General features: G+C 31.8%; 1 protein-coding gene across 18 annotated transcripts in view; it reads left to right on the top strand.

The window, feature by feature from the left end:
- LOC128221935 (trichohyalin-like) overlaps window positions 1-15,817 on the top strand; it is a 315,209-nt gene extending 299,392 nt beyond the window's left edge. For all 18 annotated transcript variants that reach the window (XM_052930638.1, XM_052930640.1, XM_052930632.1 and 15 more), the window contains 8 exons: window positions 1,691-1,717; window positions 1,866-1,907; window positions 3,823-3,864; window positions 4,734-4,775; window positions 7,239-7,280; window positions 8,278-8,319; window positions 10,884-11,351; window positions 13,079-15,817. In XM_052930638.1, coding sequence (XP_052786598.1) covers window positions 1,691-1,717; window positions 1,866-1,907; window positions 3,823-3,864; window positions 4,734-4,775; window positions 7,239-7,280; window positions 8,278-8,319; window positions 10,884-11,349 — 703 coding nt within the window. In that variant the 3' untranslated portion in view covers window positions 11,350-11,351; window positions 13,079-15,817. The remainder of the gene's footprint in view (window positions 1-1,690; window positions 1,718-1,865; window positions 1,908-3,822; window positions 3,865-4,733; window positions 4,776-7,238; window positions 7,281-8,277; window positions 8,320-10,883; window positions 11,352-13,078) is intronic.
- Window positions 15,818-22,080: the final 6,263 nt, after the last annotated feature.

Genomic DNA, 22,080 nt, shown 5'->3' with positions numbered 1-22,080 from the left:
GCGCGAACCTATTAGCTATGAACCAATGGTATATGACACTAGTATTGAATAATTTATAGGTTATCTAATATCCTTTGTCCGTTAAACTTTTAACGTTCGGACTATATGTTTCAATACTATGCGTTATCAGCAAGTGTCAAGCATAGAATAACCGATTAAAAGAAATAATAATGTTCTGTCGACGGCAAAAATCATAAATATGAATGAGATTACTAATTGATACAAATAACAAAACAAAAGAAGTGATAAAATGATAACGATAAACATACCTGCAATACGTATGTATAATATATATATATTTTATTACGAGGAGCTATCATAAAATGTCAAGCATAGAATGGCACAGATCCACCCTGTTCACGCGTGACCAACTGTAGTATTAAGTTCATAAGGTATAGGGTATAATGCGGCTAATAACAAGAGTATTTGCATGGTGGTATTAAGTGACAAAGTAAGTACTCTACTACCTTAAATGACCAAATACTGTATTATCGCAGAGGGCAGCTTAACACCCCAGTGAACACAACGATGTTCAAAACATTACAACTTATTAAATATTGATTATAAATGAGACAAAATAATAACTCAAGAGGCAATAAAATAGTTTTTTTTTTTTTTTTCAACATATAAAAATAAGGGTTACATGAATCTCAATAAACTCAAATAAAACACCCTGTGACATATGCAGAACGTGTAAATACATTTCCAAGGAGAGAAACTTTATAAGACATGCTTTCGTTTCAATCCTTATTTACATAGTGTATGGTAATATATATATATATATGCATTTTTTTTAAATAAGTTATGTTTAAAAATATTAAATACAACTGTTCGTATGTCGGTGTGACGTCACTATTTGAAAAAAAATCCGTTAAAAGAATAGTGCTTACATTGAAAATATCGTAAGCTATTTCTATATAATCTCTCACATCTTAAATTAATATTTCTTTGTTCATTATTTATCTATATGTAATGCCTAAAAGTCATATATATTTATACGGATGTACAAAGGCAGTATAAAGTACAATTGAGACATTTATGCATGCATTAACAAGATTTCATTTACAATATAACTACATGCATAGGAAATCATTTAACTTTCTTCCTATGCAAAACGTGTAATTAAATTTCCCCGAAGAAAAACAAGCTATGCTTTCGTTTCAATCATATCAACATAGTGCATGTTAATGCATATATGCATTTATTACTTGCATTACGTTTTAAAACAAATAAAATCTAGAACAGTATCTTATATACACACAATATGTTCGGGACGGAGAACATACAACCGTTCTTTTCTGTGCACAGCCAACATCATGTCCATTCAAACATCACATAGCTAGTGTTAGTTTTTTCTAAATAAACAGTACACTTCATTAAATCGTAGGGTAGTTAACCTATGCTAAATTATTTTTGTACATTTAAGAAACTGTTGTTAAATGGAACAAAATCAATCAAGTAATCTAGAGCTTGTTTGTATACAACAAGCCACAAATTTCAAACGCTGTTTATTATCAATTCATCTTCATTTAAGCTTGAACATTTGTTGGTCGCGGAGATATCTTTTTTGTTATGATGTTACACAAAATGTGTTGCAATACTGTTTAATTCAACATGATTTGTCCTGGCATATTAGATGGACTTTACGTTTAGATTATATAATAATATGTTTTTAAATATTTCGTTTCAGTCAAATTCTGGAGGATGAGAAATTGAGGTGAATTACTATTTATTCATTAATCAGGCACTTTGCATTACAAATGACTATGTCAATACTGTTTTATTCAACATAATGATTCTAGGCCAATCGGATGAATTAAACATTTAGATTATTTAATTACATGTTTTAAATATGTCCCTTTTAGGCAGGAAGAGCAGATTAAAAAGCTGGTGGATGAGAACTTGCGGTAAATTATTTATGTTGTACGACTCTTTTATTCATCGTTCCTTATGCAAAATCGTACCATTTCTTGTCAACCGGGTGTAGCCGGTCCTTGTTAGTGGGCATCTAGGTCATAATACTACAGTATATTCCAGACATGCAACTTATCTACAATTAACCACATACATATATAAGGTCCACTTTAAGATGCAACTTCAATTAAGTGACTTTTTTTTTGAAAGGTTTTGAACAGATATAACTATGTAAAACAGATTTAAACAGTTTAATACACTAAATACAGAATATTCTAAACATGCAACTTATCAAAAATTAACCACCATGCACATATAAGGTCGACTTTAAGATACATCTGTAATTAAATGACTCTCGTTTATTCTGAAAGGTTTTATACATATATAACTATGTAAAACAGATTAAAATAGTTGTGTCCAGTATAAAGAATATGTGGACTCAAACCTCGTAAAGAAAATACTGTACACTCCATTGTCGGGATTGACTTAGAACTGTACTGCAACAATGAACATACCCATAACAACTTTTCTAATTACTCACATAGACATGTGCCTGAAATAAATGTAAAAAAAAAATGTTCAAGAATTTTGTTTAAATACATCTTGTTTATCGAAAATGTCAAAATGACAACGTATTGTTTTAATACCCGAATTTACGAAACAATGATCATACTATAATCATATTCGTTATCATCAAATCGTTAGGAATTTTATTCAAAACGAGTATACTATAAAGACACTCGTCTTTGGCATCAATGAAAGGCCTTTGTCTTATGCAATATATTAGATACAAGGTATTTCGTCAAGTATAAGTATTAATGGCATTGCAGGATATTTCCAAAGTATTATTATTAATTCTAAGCACATTGTTAACGGAATACTAACAATAAAACGAATACCTTTATGATGCTTTAATTTATTTCTAACGCCAACCACCAACTCGAGAACCGAATACTGTGTTTTAAAACTTAAAAATCGACTACCAAAAATGTTTTGATCCTCATATGCAAAATGTATTTTTTTGTGTAGAGTAGTATATTTCATCGTGTGAACCTCAAATCCTATACGTTTTACAAGTGACTTTGAAACGGATGAACTATTTGTTGAGTGTTCTTACGAGCTTTTATATATGTTTAAGTTAGATATTAGACAAAACCCCAATTATTTTGGTAATATTAAATCATGGAAACAAGCCAAATGCCAACAAAATAACGTCAAACCGATAAAACGTATTCGCCACCTTGCATGTTTGCATTTTATTTTTATTTTTACGGACAGTCCTGCTTAAAGACGGGATAAAGTGTTTTAAATAACAGACTGTTTAAACAGTGAGTTAATCAGAATATCAACCACCACTCTTCGCACATCTACCACAGAAAGGCATGAACTTAAGATATTTCTTTTTTTGCTCCTCTTATCAATTACCATTTACAAGAAGGGATTTTTACAGAGATATGGGCTTTACAACGAGAAATAATGCAATTCTGTTACGAAAAAAGCGTAAGTTTAAATGGATATCAACAATCACTATTCAAAAATCGCCCGAAAAACATGACTTGACATGAATACCTTTTGTGGCTATTGTATAAGAAAACATCTACATTTGGCATCAATTAACACATATAATTCATGATATGTGCACACCCTATACATTCAACGTTGTCTAAAATGTATAATAATATTACTTCAGTTAAAAGGTTTCAATATAAGCAAAATGTGATCATTCACGTTGGAAACAAATATATTGTTACGAGATGCACCATTTGATTACCTTATTTTAAGTAATTATCAAATCCAATGGCTTAGAAATTAACATGTTTTATATACCGTTTGAATTTGTTTACCGCTTGATATAAACAAATATGTCACTAAACTATACATGTTTGCTAAATAAAGTTACAATTTTAGTTTGCAGGATGAAAACTCAAAGATTGAAGAACGTTATCAAAGGTGAATGTTTGTGATAGTTACTATCTGCTATTATAATATTTCCCTTGTATGAATGAGGAGTGTACATCAATAACATATTTTGCAATGCCATTTTATGTTGATTAATAAATGGTATGGTATATACTTTTACGATAGGTGTAGATCGTAAATGAAAAGTATTTCTTAACTATATAAGACTAAATTGATACACAGCGTATATATATTTCTTTTGTTTTGAACATATCCTTCGGACTCCACACACTTTCTTTTGTTTTGAACACATCCTTCGGACTCCATACACTTTGACCAGCCCAATTGCGTTCATACCCCGATAATGACATCAGCCCCGCAATTCATTCCTTAAATAAATCATGTAAAACATTTACCAATAACCTTTTATTTACAAAGGATTTATTAGGAGAGTGATAAAAAAACAAGCAAAACGTTTTCAATTATTTTTCAGCTTCCCTTTACCATTTATCAAGAGTACCATATAAATCAGTACTAAAACAGGTCCATATGTATATTATGGTGTGGAGTAGAAATTGTCCATCAAGTATGACTCAGTGTAGAACGGCTGTTGCTGTAGTAGCATTGGCGTCCCGCTCGCTGTTTGGTCTCACCCTATAGTCAACTTGCCGCACGTCTTGTCCGGCAAAGAACGGACAAATACCGTAATAGGTTTGACGCTCAAGTACCCAAATTTTGCTCACATCTCAGTGGTTCAGTGACGTGTACCAGATTGTCTGTCAGGCTCTAGATTCAAAGTTTTTGTTTTGCACCTTTAATTTCCGCGTTAAAGCACTAAACTTTCGAGTGTTTTTTATAATATATTATATATATATATATATATATATATATATATATATATATATATATATACGTTTCAGGCTGGAAGAAAGGATTGAAAAACTGAAAGATGAAAAATCGAGGTAAAGTAATTTATGTTATACGACTCTTTTATTAACCATTCACTATGCAGTGTAGTACATTCTCTTCTTATATGAGTTCATCCTGTCCTTGAATGTCTGCATATTAAAATAAAATATATTCCAAATATGGTACAGATCAACCATTTAACACTCTACTTATATAAGGTCGATTCGAAATTGACTCTAAAAGGTTTTAAACAGACATAACTATGCAAAACAGATTTCGTCAGTATAAAAAAAATGTGTTGATCATTTATTTCGAAAAGTATATACTACACATTCCATCGCCCAGGTTGGCTTAGAACTGCACTGAAACTATGTACAACGTGTTTCAGTTATTTACATAGAACTCAAGTGAAGATGAAGAAAACAATTAAAATTCAAAAATGATATGGATACATCTGTTTTCGTAAACTATTATACAATTAGTTTAATCATGTTACTTAAGAATTCGATCAAAACAGTATAAATCGAAAAAAAAGCAAATGCTACAACGAGCGTATGTGTATTCATCCTTTAAAAATATCCGGGTTTTAACACAAATTTAAGCTATGAATCAGCAAAAGGCGTACATACGTTTAAAATAAATCGATCGATAAATTAAAACATAATGCTTTATAGTAACCTAAAGTAGCAAAGAGGAACCGGGATTTGACAAATTGTAAATACACACTTAAGAGTACACTTGTGTCATGTTTACAGCAATTATTCACGCTAACGTTAAAATCATATTACGTTTTAAAGGGCCATCTTAGAAGGGTTCTAATTATCATTGGTGATTCTGGTTATTGGTATCTGCATATTAACTGACTTTGATTTTGAATTTAATATCATTCATAGTTAAATGAAATAAAGAATAAAAATTACACTCCATTTTTATTGACTTTATTCTCATGTGAAATGGAAATGTAATGACTATATGAGTAAGTACTTTTAACACTAAAATTTCGAATTAACAATGGGGCATCTCAGTTTTATAATAGTATAGCAATATGTTTTAAATATTTAGCAGGTGCTTTCAATAACTGAAGAGATCTTTTTTCATTCCTTTCTAAACAAAAGCAATAATGACATATGTAAGCAGAAACTAAAATGATTACATTAAGTTAATTATGCATGATTGCATTTTAAGGTAACTGCAAACATAAGAGTAGGAACAAATTAGACAAACATAAATTATGTTACCAATAAGATCAGAAAAACATTCAAGATCATTTGGTTATAATTTGTAATATTACTGATATATTTACAAATGTTACATGTATTTCAATAATCTTATGAAATTTGCAAATTGGTTTGATGCAGCAAGTATTAAATGGCACACTTTTTCAAGGTATGACATTTTAAACAATTTAGTTAATTCTATTAGGGAAATATAGAAAAGGTTAAGTAAACTGATGATTTGTCTGTATTGCTATTAAAAGAATAAATGGTGTTTGCTAATTAATAATGCATATATTGTCAATTGCACCAGTAACTTAGGTTAAAATATAACAATGGACTATTCAGTCCCAGCAAATACATGAAATACTAGATATTTTTTGTCAGTTTATATTTGTTCATTCAGATATATGTGTCATTATGACTAGCATAGCCTTGCAATGATGTTCGTATTTTCCTGCGGTATTCGTTGACCGCTTTATAAGAAGTAAACAGTCACACCCCTAAATTGGGAATGAACCTACCCTTTGAAGTGTTCCATGTGTTTAAATTATCAGCCACGAAAGGGGCTTATATATACGTACTTTGTACAATTTGTTGAATAGTCATCATGTAACTTGTTGGACCGATATAAAGAAGTCTGCCTCATGCAAAGAATTTTGTTAAAAAAAGAAATATGGAGTATTTTTTTTTAATAATGATGCCTCCAATCTAAAATATGTGCTGGAAAATGACGTCACTCTATTGCATTACGGAGAAGTTTGGTACGGTTTGCCGCAGGTACAATATAACCCTTTCCTTGTAACTTTTCCGCCTTGTTTGTATCTTTTATACAACGCATTCATTGGCTTGGTAATATTACCACGGAGTTTACCGGTTGTTTTATTTTACCAAGGTAATTATTTACCATTGTTTATGAAATTGGCAGCTGGCAAACATTTATACTATTTTTCTACTATCATAACTTAACTTACCACTACTTCTACTACTTCTACTAATATTACTATTACTTATAGTACTGTAACTACTACCACTACCACTACTACTACTTTCAAAGGGAAGAAAATCAATGTTTTTTATATATTTTACGACAAGTCAAACAAACATGTCATACTCTATTTGTTAAAAAATATCTTCTTTTGATTAGTCTTGAACATTGCTTGGTTTTGAATATAACGTTTGGTGTTTTTTTCTACACTTCACGAGTGTGTTGCAAATTTGCTTTGTTGAACATAAGTTGTCTAGACGTATGAGTGTTACCCTGAGATTATTTAATAATATGTATTAATGATTTCGTTTCAGACTTGAAGAAATTTTTCAAGAGGTGGCGGATGAGAGTTTGAGGTGAAATATATATTTTTAACGATTTTTTATTAGTCGTTGTTTATGCTGTTTCCTATATTGTCTTTGAACTGTACCTGCAACTGTGCGTACATATTATCAAACTCGCCTTTTATTGACATATAAATAAGTGACTAGGATAAAAATGAATATAAATTTAAAATTTCAGATTTTTGCGTAAACATATCTTGTTTTGTTTTTATAAATAAAAATGACAACTTATGTTTTATTACAAATATTTAGGATCTGCTCGAAACACTCGGCATGTAAAAATTACATTTGTTTTCACATCTAATTGTTAGGAATTTAATCGAAGCGAACAATTATAAAGACACTGTTCTTTAGCATCAATGAAACACCATTGTCTGGTTTTCCTATGCTTTCCATGCAGATGTATTTGCTTACAATTAAAGTTTTAATGATCAACATGACTTAATATTAAAGTTTACAATGAATACGAAATTCATTTTGCAAAATACTGAATTTATCATGATCGAACTAAATAAGGCCTTGAGTCAACTGTAAGTATTGATGACATTGCAGGATATTGCCAGTGTTTTATTTTTAATTTAAAAAAAAAATGTTAACCGAATAATAACGATAGAACCATTACGCTTTTAATGTTTTTGTTAATTTCTAACTCGAACCAATAACCCGAGTACTGAGATTGCTTACAACACCTCAAAATCGCCTGCCAAAGAGTCTTGATCATCAAAAACAGACTATACTTGTTGTTTTTGATTATAAACAATAAATATATTGATTGCTTTCTACATGGTTGCCTTTATTTTGTTAGTATATTTGATGATGAGCAAAATGTGATCATTTACGTTGCAAGCATTAAACAAACATTGTTACGATCTACACCATTTGATAACAAAGTTTCAAGTAATCATCAAATCAAATGGCTTAGAATATAACAGGCTTTTTATAACTGTGCATAATTTTGCCGTTTAATATACCAATGTAGGTCGATAAAATATCTAAGGTGATGTTTCAGAATTCAGGATGAAAACACAAAAATCGAAGAACGTCATCAAAGGTGAGTGTTAGTAGTGTTATGAAAATTACTCTCTGCTTTTGTTCCCTTATGTAAATGACAAACCTACAAGAATATGATAAATTGCAACGTCATTTAATGTCCTCTAAGATGCAGTATGATATATATATATATATATATATATATATATATATATATATATATATATATATATATATATATATATAACGATAGGCGTAGTACGCAAATGAAAAGTAATTTTAATTTTATTTTAAGAGTTAAGATACCGCGTATATATATTTATTTTGTTTTTAAACAATATGTACATCAATTTACAACTCCAGTAGACTTCCCATCAATATTCTTAAATGTGTAGTACATCACTCACTGAGAGGTAAACTAGAAAGGTCATATTCATTGTATCGAGTTACCAACACATATTTTATCTTTTAATCGACGAGAAGGTATAATGCTCGATTACTCACAGTATGATGTCGTATATCGCAAAGTATCGGTATAACCAAAGAAACAATGAGAGATGACCCTAACAACAACACAAACAAATATAATACCGCTTTCATAGACCCCCGCTGCACTACAAGTATTTTTTTTTCTATTCCAACAAAATATGAATATGGTTGATAAAGTAACTAATTTAGGAATTTTGATTTTTGTCTTACTGTAAATAATGCTTCGTTGGCAGGAAAAGCCAAACTACTGCTCATGCTGCTGCTGATGTTTGTGTTGCTGCTACTGCATCTCATAGTGCAACTTTCACTATCCTATTATTACCTATACCAAAAACCACTTACATTACGACTTCTACTACTACTACTACCACTACCACTACCACTACCACTACTACTACTACTACTACCACTACTACTACTACTACTACTACTACTACTACTACTACTACTACTACTACTACTACTACTACTACTACTACTACTACTACTACTACTACTACTACTACTACTACTACTACTACTACTACTACTACTACTACTACTACTACTACTACTACTACTACTACTACTACTACTACTACTACTACTACTACTACTACTACTACTACTACTACTACTACTACTACTACTACTACTACTACTACTACTACTACTACTACTACTACTACTACTACTACTACTACTACTACTACTATTACTGCTACTACTACTACTACTACTACTACTATTACTACTTCTACTACTACTACTACTACTACTACTACTACTACTACTACTACTACTACTACTACTACTACTACTACTACTACTACTACTACTACTACTACTACTACTACTACTACTACTACAACTACTACTACTACTACTACTACTACTACTACTACTACTACTACAACTACTACTACTACTACTACTACAACTACTACTACTACTACTACTACTACTACTACTACTACTACTACTACTACTACTACTACTACTACTACTACTACTACTACTACTACTACTACTACTACTACTACTACTACTACTACTACTACTACTACTACTACTACTACTATACTACTACTACTACTACTACTACTACTACTACTACTACTACTACTACTACTACTACTACTACTACTTCTACTACTACTACTACTAATACTACTACTACTACTACTACTACTACTACTACTACTACTACTACTACTACTACTACTACTACTACTACTACTACTACTACTACTACTACTACTACTACTACTTCTACTACTACTACTACTACTACTACTACTACTTCTACTACTACTACCACTATTACTACAACAACTTATTCTACTTCTACCATATAATGAGTTAATTCTATGCTGAGATATATATTTAACTTCCTATGATTAATGGACATATAATATTACACCTAACATATGTTAACATGACCTTTGGGTGAATCATATATGAATAATTATTGTATGCATACTAATGGAAATAAGAAAATCAGCGTATAACTCATTCCATTAAAATATAAGCAAGACATAATTCATATTGAGTTTATATTTCCTGCTTGATTTCATGAGCAATTACTCAAAAAAATGTATACGGACGTCATAATTTACAATGAATACCTTGTGTTCTTGTTTTCATAAAGGCGTTAAGTATTTTTAAGTACTGATGTAAGGGATAATCTCAAAAATCTATTTTTAGATTATGCTGGCGACATTTTATTTAAAAGTTATTTTTTTATTTATCATTATAAACAAACACCAAATGGTAAGTCTACGATTCTTTCGGAAACAAATTCTTAAATATAATACATATAAACAATGTTATATAGCAAATAGCCTTCTAACGTTATCTTCAAAAAGTAGTAATTTCTGCCATATTTATAAATATTTATGACCAATTTACCCATAAATGATCTTCCTATGTCGACCTCCTTTTGTGACTTTCGATTTCTGACCCTATGAAACATGATAGTGATCCTCTCATGAATTCGGCCAAACAGGTTTTTAAATACACAAAATAAAATGAAGCATCGATAAGCTTTATTTACCACTTTGTATATGAACATAAATCTATTCGGTTTAAAATATAATTTCCTTGGTAATTTTTGTAGGATTTTTATTTTGTGGAATTTGAACTGCTGTTTTTCAGAACGAAACAACTTGAGAAATACTGTTTCTTGTATTACTGGCTGCATTCGGACTGTCATGTCGCTCTTGAAACACCTGCAAGAACATACATAAGTATCCACCCACCACACACAAAGGGATTTCAACCAAATCAACTAAACGTGGTACAATCTCTAAAGGAGGATATTAAGCGCCTAGGGAATCCATCAGAGATTATTCCTTTAGTCGGTCTGAATGGTGATGGAATAGATGAATGGTACAAAACAGTTGATGTACACAATGAACAGTTGACAGAGGATTACAGTATACTAGAAACTTCTTTCAGCAAAGGATCTGACGATTTCGAGAAATACTTTGCAAAACACAAACCAAGCAAACCAAAGAAAAACAGTCCACTCTACATTTATGCAGCTGCCTGGGACCATTCACACTGTGCAACTGCACCTGCTAAGGACAGCACATTGATTGAAGAAATTAGGCACCTATAACGGTACTTAACGTAATTATTCTATGTTGCATATCGTTGCCGTACATACCATAATTAGTAAGGAAATATATTATATATTTCATGCATATCGATGAAAGAATAAAAAAATATTTGTGAATAATAACTTGATCATTTCACTCTGGCTGTAGTGAAATGATAACATTTGAACATTTCACACTGCAAACAATTCGGGACTTCTGTTTCCATATTTTGTAATATTTGCTCCCTCGACTCAAACAAGTATATGTATGTAACACGTAGTGCAGTAATAGACACATTTGCCGAACTGTATAGAATTTTCAATATCAAATTAGGCGATATTTTGAATATTGAACTCATGATACTAGTTTAGAAGTTAAATGTAAAATCCAAATTTATAAACTTTACTTAAGCACAAACACTGAAACATATATTTTCGACGTTTAATGTTTATTCAACTTCACTTTGTCAACTTTTGTCAAACTGGTCATACATGTATATATTCATTACACAAACACACTTTAAAATGCAAAAATATTATTTTGCACAGACATACGATTCTTCCGGTAAATCTAGCTTATTGGTAACAATACAAATGCCCAATTCGATTCCGTTATCCAAGATAACAGTCGTGAAACATGGTTACATTTACTGCCTTTGATTTACTCTTGATAAATCAGAAAACAGCAAACAATTATTTTAACGTGGTATCAATATGAGAATCGCCTTTGTTTGCTGCTATAGACTATTCCGATGAATGTATTGGGCGGACTTTTGGGCACATTCGACAGTTTTTTTTTTGTAAGAATGAAAACAGAGTGTCAGAAATACAACAACATTCAACTCGTACCTAAATACGCAAAGAGAAAAAAATTCAAACCAGATTATTTGTTTTATAATTAGCTTCTTTCAACACAAAAAAAAACGATAAATAGGACACAACAATCTTAACTTTGGGTCATTTAAGTGCCGGTGTGTTTAGATTCAAACACAAAAGGCAAAATGTTCGAAGTTTACGACGTTTGTTTTCGGAAATGAAATTAAAATGATATTTACCTATATATTTTCCCTTGGCTGTCATTCCGCAATATGGTCAAACATTGTGTTTCATTTACTGCATAAGTAGTATGATCATGAAAGGAAGGAATATAAGTCATCATGGTCCGTTGAGCACATAGTATTCTGTTTGACAATTTAACCTGGTCCAAAAAAGTACGCGTAGATATATGACAAATGGTCTTAACAAAATTGTGTCATATGGTGCTTGAAAATATTAAATCTTTTTAACGAGATTCATGTATCATGAATCACTTACATTACGCAAATGCCCATATTAACGATTTTGATGATTATTTAAAAATGTCCGGTGTTCGATCAAAACAGAAACAGATGACCGTTGTTCTTTCTCTTCGTAGCGGTATAGTAAAACAAGGAAGAACAAACATATATGAAAGTGCGCTGTTGACTTTGTTCCGACTTATAAATTAGGACCAGAATCTGGCTGTGTTTAAGTTATATTTCTTTGCTATGCACGTTTGTTTTTTTCAATTAAACATCTTTATTACTGTGTGAGGTATTTGCCTTGTAGAAATGAATGTTGAAGCATGCACGCTCTTTGCATTACAAATAAATTAACTGCAATATAACTATTATATTTTAGAAGCACTGAGCTACTTCAATCTCGTGTCATTTATCTCTTGAATTTGCAATGGAAATATGTTATATTTCATGATAATCTCTCTATTTTAAAGGATTTCGACGAAATTGAGTTTTCCCGGTAGCGGGATTCGATGTTGTCCTCCAAAAATTGGAGACCTTGTCCTGAAATAAGTAGAAGCAACAGGACTAACGTTTGGACTGGTGCACGACATTTCAGCTGAAATAAACGATGCCGGACAAAGTAGCTAAGTTTCATCGAAATATGGCATATTGCTCCAAAAGACTTTATATATTTTGCAACAAAATGTCCTAAAACGGATAATGAGAAGAAAAAGGAACATCAGACATTTTTTTCCGATGTTGGTGATTCTGGAGCTTTCGTTTATGTTGTTAACCCGAACGCTTTACAAGATACAACCGACGAGATATTTTCCAAAGACAATGATCTTGGGTTTGTTGGCATGGTCACCTCAGAAGAAAACGGATCATATTATTCAACGTACATGGAAAAACAATTGATTGGACTGAAGAACAAATTTTGTTAAATGAATGTATTTAACACTTAACGAACGTAAAGTTGTAGCGAATTTACAGAACCGTGACAGGTTTGACTACTTTCCATCTCTATAGGGCTTGCTGAAATTATCAGTTGTCAAATAACCAGCACTATGTAAATACACAAAAGATTTGATATATTTTTTCTTATCAGATATCTCTTGCTGTAGTTATGCTCTGATATTATAAACTGCTCCTGCTATTTTTGTATTATTTTGTTATGTGTTTTGTATTGATCATATTTCTGTATAAGCATTGTTTCATTGACGCCGCCTGGTATATTAAAATCTAGCTTTGTCTTTACTGATTCGGTATTGAAATGATTGGTTGTTAAAGGAACAGTATTGTGAAAATACACAGACGATTTTATTTATTTAATCAGATACTGTTTTCTGTAATATTAATAGTGCTTCTGCTTTTTGTGTTATTTTTTAATGTTGCTTTTATTATCATATTTTATCTTTAGCCTTGTTTCTTTTGATGTCGCCTGGCATATTTCAACCAAGCTCGATATAAATGATAGTTTGACCTTTCATATTCCTCAATGTCCTTTTCAAACGCGATTGTAAAATCACTCCTCATTTAGAATGCTATTTGTCTAAAGGCCAATTTTTTCCGTGACTATGCTTAAGAATCTATATTTCATTTTAAGAATGTAAAATGCTTAGACGTCATTACAAATTTCTTTGCAAATAAATTGAAATATAACACAACAATATCATTCGTACAATGGTGATCCTTTTCCGTCATTAAACAGGCTTAAGAAAGAATTCAGTTCTCAGATACTTTTTTCCATTATTGATGTCTGCAAAGTTTTATGCGATACCTTATAATTGTTTGTTGTTATGTTGGTTAGTTCCTTTGTGATTAATTATATTTGTTTATGGCTAAGATTACTAGTTTTGACGTGATTAATTTAAATACTGTTTCATTATGTTGAAAATGTCTACGTGCTGAACTGTAATTGTCTTTGGTTATGTTTGGAAGTTTGCATACACTTGTGATGAACTTTACTTGATCTTGATGATGTTTGTCCAGATTATATGCCATTAATTGGATTTTTTTATCATGTTTCCAAGGTTGTATATAACACATTACATTCTTTTTCGTTTGTGATTCCCAATGTCTATCTGATATATTATAATTGTTTCAGATTATACTTCCAAGTGCCTATGTCATACACTATATTATTTTTTCCTATATTTCTAATGTGGTACATTACATCGTTTTTATTGATGTTTTCAAGTGTCTATGTGATAAATTATACTTATTTTCGGTAATATTTCAAATTACCTATGAGGTACGTTATATTGTTTTCAGTTATATTTCCAATCGATTCTGTGACACATTGGATTCTTTTTGGTTATGTTGTGCATGTGTGATCAACTATATTGTTTTTTGGGTATGTTTGCAAGTGCATATAAGGTACATTATATTATTTTCGGTTGTGTTTCAAAGTGCTCGTGTGATAAACTATATTGTTTTCGGTTATACTTCCAATCAACTATGTGACACATTCTTTTGTTTTCGATAATGTTTGCGGTTAAGTGTCTGTGTGATATATTATGCTGTTTTCGATTATGTTTGCAAGTGCCTATAAGGTACATTAGATTGTTTTCGGTTATGTTTGCAAGTGCCTATAAGGTACATTATATTGTTTCCGGTTATGTTTGCAAATGCCTATAAGATATATTGTTTTCGGTAGTGTTTGAAAGTGCCTTTGTGATTCATAAGATTGTTTTCGGTAGTGTTTGCAAGTGCCTATGTGATACATTATATTGTTTTCGGTTATGTTTGCAAGTGCCTATGTGCTACATTATAGTATTTTCGGTTATGTTTGTAAGTGCCTATGTGATACATTATATTGTTTTCGGCTATGTTTGCAAATCTTGTACATTAGATTGTTTTTGGTTATGTTTAAAATTATTTATGTGACGAAACATAAGTGTTATTTGGTATGTTTTCAAGTGTCTTTGTGATAACTTGAGGATGCATTAGGCAATGCTTTCCAGTGATTATGTGATGAACTACTTCTGTGTTGATTGAGTTTGCAAGGTAATACCTGATGAACAATCACTTTTCGTAATGTTTGAAAGTGAAAATGTAATGTATCATAATTGTTTATTATTCATAACGTTTGCAAGTTTGTATAGAATGAATTATTATTGTTTTTAATTATGTTTGCAAGTATCCGTGTGATAAATAATGGGTGATTTTAGTTACTGGTAACACGTTTGTTTGTGATGATTGCACCTTTACATAAAAATTAACATTCAGTTGTTGATGTTGTTTTTGTTCCATTTACTGCTTATCTAAGAACATTGTCTCTCTTACAGTCGTTATGTATCTGCAATAGCTTAATACACTGAAGGGCAGATATATTTGACTTTCCATGTGTTCTTGTGAATTCATTTACACAAAATGCTCGTCCACTGATGTACCAGTTGTTATCAAATGTGTTGGTCACACATTGCAGACGATGTTTTGTCAAAGAACAACGATAATACTTTAAAGCACTACAAGTTGTATATGAAATATTGAAACTGCATTTACATTCTATTTTTATCACTTTACCGCGAGTCTAAATAAAAGTTACAATTAAAGCCTAGAGCCACACAGACATCCATTTATCAACAATCAATACGTTTGTTTATCAATTATAAAACATTTGATATATTTGCTACTATATATAGTAACACATTTTTGCACGGGTTTCGCATGCCATAGTTATTACCATTGTTACGGTCCACCTTTGGAACGTCAGGACGTAATTAAATGTTCGTCTCAAAATCAAATTTGGCAACTGTGAAATCATGGATGAACTTAATTATCACAATCTATTGAGCTGTTTAATCACTAATATATTAAAGGGAGGCAAATGCGAAAATAGTTCAAGAAAATATGCTAGTGATCGATATAAAGTGCACATTATTAAGAGCGGCGTTTTTTCCGCACTGACATTATAGACCAAACAGGCAAACTTATATATACTTGAACAAATAACATACGTGTTGATATCAAGAGAACAAGGTTTTTGTTTATTTTAGAACGGTAAATTGATATACTACGAGTCGATTTTTATTAATGCAATTGTGAAATTCAGGACATGAAAAAGGAAGATATGAGTGATTCGATTAGCACAAAATTGGATACGTGTTGTGGTATTGCCTAGCTGAAACTTATGAAGATATGAGTTTGCCCTTTTCCCAAACTTGGCTTACTCTATATAATAATTTGAATGTAAGTTTACTCATCGTCGTCCAGCATCATCACTCCGTGGTGAAACCCAACAGGAATACATCTGAATTGCAAGTAAAATGATATTTGCAAAACTTACAGAAGACAAAAACAAACATATTTATTGCAGAGATCAGTGCACGATGTAGCCGGGCAGTTGAGTGATAATTGACAATAACGTCACTCGACTACGTCACGCGAGTAAATTTTCGCGCCAAGCTACGCCGTGTATAAACCTACCAGAAATATTGATTTAATGTGCTTTGCACAGGTATAAATGCTTACAAAATAGAGGACAACTATAAATCCGACAATAAGGGCGGAACGATATATTATAAGCGGCGATAGTGTTTCGGTTAGACCACAATGCGTAACAAAATGGCCGCCATTGGGTCAGGAATTATACAAGGCATTAATTTTCAAAAGTAATGAATAACGAGATTAATTAGTTGAACACAGCTTAACGTACTGCAAACATTGTCGGATTCACTCAAATGAAATGCACTTTCTAACATAGACGTTGCTGTGCTGTTATCTAACTTCGATATTGGCACCGTAAAACCAGACAAAAAGGCATTTACATTTTGACTGTGAAAAGTATGTGTGTTTGTTTCATAAATGCATGTCCGCTGGGTTTTCAAAAAGGCAACCTGCTTACGCTGAAAATACATGAACGCAAACTATAACACCTATCAAAGTTTGCTCTAAAGAGTTTGACATTTATGCATTACTTCTGTTATCAAATGAACTTAGCATTTAAAGTACTTGATGCATTATTAGCTTGGCTTTAAATCCTCCCAAATCCGATAAGCGAGTTTCACAAAGTGTGCATCATTTATAATCTGTCGATAGACTTTACGCATGAGAGGAAACCAACGGCAATCATCAGCAATAAACCAAATACTTTGAGTTATCATCTTGACATAACTTTTGAAATGACGGGCTCATATCCCCGTAGAGCATCCACAATTTATTCCATTTATAAGGTACAATAAAAATACGGTGACAATCATGACATGAAAACAGCAGGAACAAGCCCGGGACTCGAACTTTAAATCAACCCTAACCTATCTAGAATTTCTAGACCAGGTCTCAAAAGACGATGAACGAGACAAATCTAGAACTATTTTGAATGCATTATCAAACATATTCATACATGGAAAATGCCGTACATCGTGTGTTTCCGTTTTCATTTCCGTTCGTTAACGGAAGTCGAAACTCGACCAAAACATGTTTAATTTGCTAACTGGCCTGCACGCCAATTAAATGAACATTGAATGACAACCTTTTTTTGGTTCCAATTTTTTGGTTTAGAATTGCCAATTGTTTATTACCATCAATAGAAAGGAGGTAGTATTCGCTTGGCTCTATAGTTCTTTCTGAGTTTATAAAGGCTGCATGGTTTGTCCCTATAACATTCTTTGTTATAAACAGTACAGCTAAACGATAAGTCCGGATACGTTATTTGCGTGAAAAGTAACTTAGTCACCTTCATGCGGGTATCTGATCTTTACTACGTTTGAAATAATTTATAATAGTCTAAAATTTATTGTTTTAATGCCCAGACTTCGGTACACGGTGTGATATTTTCGTTATTATTTAGTTACATCATTGAATTTATATTCGCCTAGACATTTCTATAAAATAAATATTTGACGTGCATATTGTATGACAGGCAATGTCTTATGACGTTATTGTTTATTTTAATACTGCACTCCGGTTCGAATAGCGTGAGGTTATTAAACCGATGTATGATGACGTTAAAAATTTCAGCTATTTTGTTTTATAAAAAGGCTATTATCGGTTACATTTCTTTAAGAAAAAAAACTCAATTGCAGAAGATACTGTTTTTTATCGTTTTATCGTAATTATTTTTAAATGTAACCTAAAGACATTGATCGCATTTGTTTTTGTGTTTATAATGTATGAACGCAGTAGGGCACTCGATCAAATTAAATATAAACTGCTAGTATTCTTTGTAATTTTCTTCAAGTTTGGTTTGTGATACTATTTTAATATTGTGACCCTTTAACCTGAACATATTTGACCTATACTCAAACAGAAACCGAATCCGACATGAAGGATAGTTATGACATATACCGACAAATTGGCAAGCTAGCAGAAAAGATGGTAGCCTCCAGGGGGACAATCTGCGTTTATATGGTATACCGCATATAAGTAAGCGGACCAGTTGTAAACGGCAGGCAGTTCATATAACTTGGACATAGAAATTCAGAACATGAAGACATGCAAAAAGTGCATAATATGGACAGTATATTTACATATAAAACAAATAATTGATAGGCAGTCACAGTTTTTGTACACGAATAGTTCACAGAACGTGTTCAAACGCATTGGCGGTGTAACTAAGGCAGGGGTAATTTGTTGCCATGAACACAAACAGTCTTAAAAATCTGAGTTTATTCTCAGACTTAGGAATGCATTTGCAACAAATCGTCTTTATTCCAATTCTTTTACAAAAACTATCAATATAAATAGCATTCGAAAAGGAATACATTTATAAAATTATGACTTGATTCTGTCTCTATTCACTGCCCCATATATCAGAGTCGATACTGTTTCGATTCGCTCTGATACGGAGTACACTCATGATGGCGATACACGTCGGTATACAGTATATGATCAGAACATTGAGCGTCCTACGTGATCACTTGTAGATGACATCAGCGATGCGGATATACTTTGAATAGGAGGGCTAATACAGAACACAGTAGGATTTGTACATGCTTACCATATAATGAAGCTTGTTTTATGGACAATGGATTTGTTTTTCAATGTACGTGTTCTTTACAATATCGCATTGTGCTATGAGTAAGAAAATATACTAACTTAATTATGCACCTTAATAAAATGTTTTAAATAACAACGAGGATCAATAACGCACTTTAAAACAATATCAAAATTCTGCTGCGCGCATGGACGAAACCTACAATTAGTCATGTCATGGTAGTACAACTTCAAATAATCAACCCTGGTTGGGTCACAAGTGTTATGATGCAAACATTTAAAATATCCTGCATAACAAATATATCTCTGGCCTATTGTATATCTAGAATTCAAAGACTTTATAACTGACTGTATACAAATTAAAACACTTCATTTATTAGAAAGCAATTTCACGAACATAATTTGGACATTGCTTAACATTTTTCAGCGTAAACAAATACAGAATAGCACCCGGACATTGCGGAATCCTTCAAAGGTTTATTATTTAACAATAATACTCATATTACTATAATTATATGGTTATATTTTACTACAGAAATTCGTTCTTTTAATAATGATTATCGTGTCCACCCGTAAGAATAGCAATGAATGTGAGGGCGATTATTAAATAGTTGCCCGCGGAACACAAGCACATGCATCATGACGTAATTTTCACATAAATAAAAATGGCCGACTTACACTTGAAGGCAAACAGTTATATAAAAAAGCTTTAAAGGGATTATCGGTGCAAGGAAAGTGAAATTAGAAAACTGGAAATGAGTGCGACAGTGAAAACTATCAAATGTTCTTGGTTTGAAATAATGAAATATCAGTTGATTTTCAGTGATAAACCTCTATAAAACACCGGACACGATATAATAAATATATACATTTAAAATAAAGCGTTTAATTGATTGATACAATAGCAAAACGGTTTGCTTGTTTTCTTAAAAAGCGATTCAAATAAAAATTTGTTCATGTGTTGATGTCTGTGAATTCAATTCGTGGAATTGGTGACGATTAGCTGTCAACACTGATTCAACCGTCGCCACAAGGCAAGGATACATCGCCGGTACGCTGATTTTTCATGAGTACATACATGAGTAGTCTCCCTTTCTAAAGGCGTTCTTGAGGACACAGGGTCTAGTTAGTTAGGGATATTCTCGTTGATAAGGCATGTTTACCTTTGGCAGATAATGGTGCAAAATGTACTTACTCTGCTGTTGAGCAACACGTACACAATTGTATTACAATTATTTATTTCAGTTATTTTCTTTAAATCTTCAACATTTGTTCGGCTGTTGGACTAGTTAGTACAGTCCTTGAAGTCACATCATTCATACCTTTTTGGCATCTTGATGTTTCGTGGCAATGCGAATGCTATTTTTTGTGTTTGGAAGTTATATTGTTGTATGGCTACAAATCACTAGTTCTCAAAAATAACTTTATTCAGAAACGATTTACCCACTGCGACCATACGAACATTGGTCTTACTACGAAACTCCAGTAAATAAAAGGTTAGTAACGGTTCACGGGGCCTCTATGCACGCCTTGACGAGGAAAATTCCTAAAGTGCTGCTCATTCCTCTAAATCAATTTAATATGTTGGAAAATCAGGATTATACTGAACAACTTCCCAAAACTATTTAATTGTATTTCTATTGTGAAGCCTTTATCTAACTTTTGGAGCTGAACTTGTTGCGTTATTCGTTAGCAAATTCAATTTCAAATTATTTCATTTTTTTAAGACCATTTAACTTTATACAGTTAATGTCATTTTGGAATGCCAATGCGATTCCTATTGTAAGGGTATTTTTTGAAACGCAAATATCCTAGCGTGTGAAAAGGTAAGCTATTTCAATATGCCACAATTATAACAAACTATTTAAAGTAAAACTTTTGTCAGAGAAATTAACCGTCGCACATTGAAAGTCAACTGAAATAAATATAAATTGTTAAAAACGTTAGGACTTTTTTATTAATTTTTCATGTTGCAAATATAGAATTTAGCAAGTGTTTGAATTAAAGTTTAACGTTGTTTCCCGAGGACAAAATAATGGCGTCGCAAATTTGAATTAAACCCTGTCATTCATTCCAGGTCCATTATCGCACATATTGATCGTGTGACGTTTCCATAGGCTTATCCGAACGCTGGAATGATTTTATCACGTGACGTTTGTATGACATCATTCCACCAATCATAAACAGCTTCACTTATATGATAGCCAAGAGTCCGTACACCGATAGCCAGAAGTCGGACTGTTTTGTGCAGAATTAATTGTCGATCCCGAGTAAGTCTGCAACACATAATACGTGAATTTTAAGTGATGTTATTTCTCTTTTATAAGTAAAAAATAGAAGTAAAAACTTAGGTGACAGTAACAGCCCATACAATGCCACAATAGAATGTTTTGCAAAAACATATAGATATAGTTGTAATGAATGTGTGCACGATATTTGGTATATTATTTAGTTATTATATCAATACATTCTTATAACTGATTAACATTTACGTTCTGGACATTCGAAGTGTTATAAACATGCCGTAACTGCTTAACTTTGCGGCCTGTTAAAA

Source organism: Mya arenaria, chromosome 16 (assembly GCF_026914265.1).
Source record: "Mya arenaria isolate MELC-2E11 chromosome 16, ASM2691426v1".
Taxonomy (NCBI): domain Eukaryota; kingdom Metazoa; phylum Mollusca; class Bivalvia; order Myida; family Myidae; genus Mya; species Mya arenaria.
Note: the sequence above shows the minus strand (reverse complement) of the source record. Positions and strands in the feature narration are given on the sequence as shown.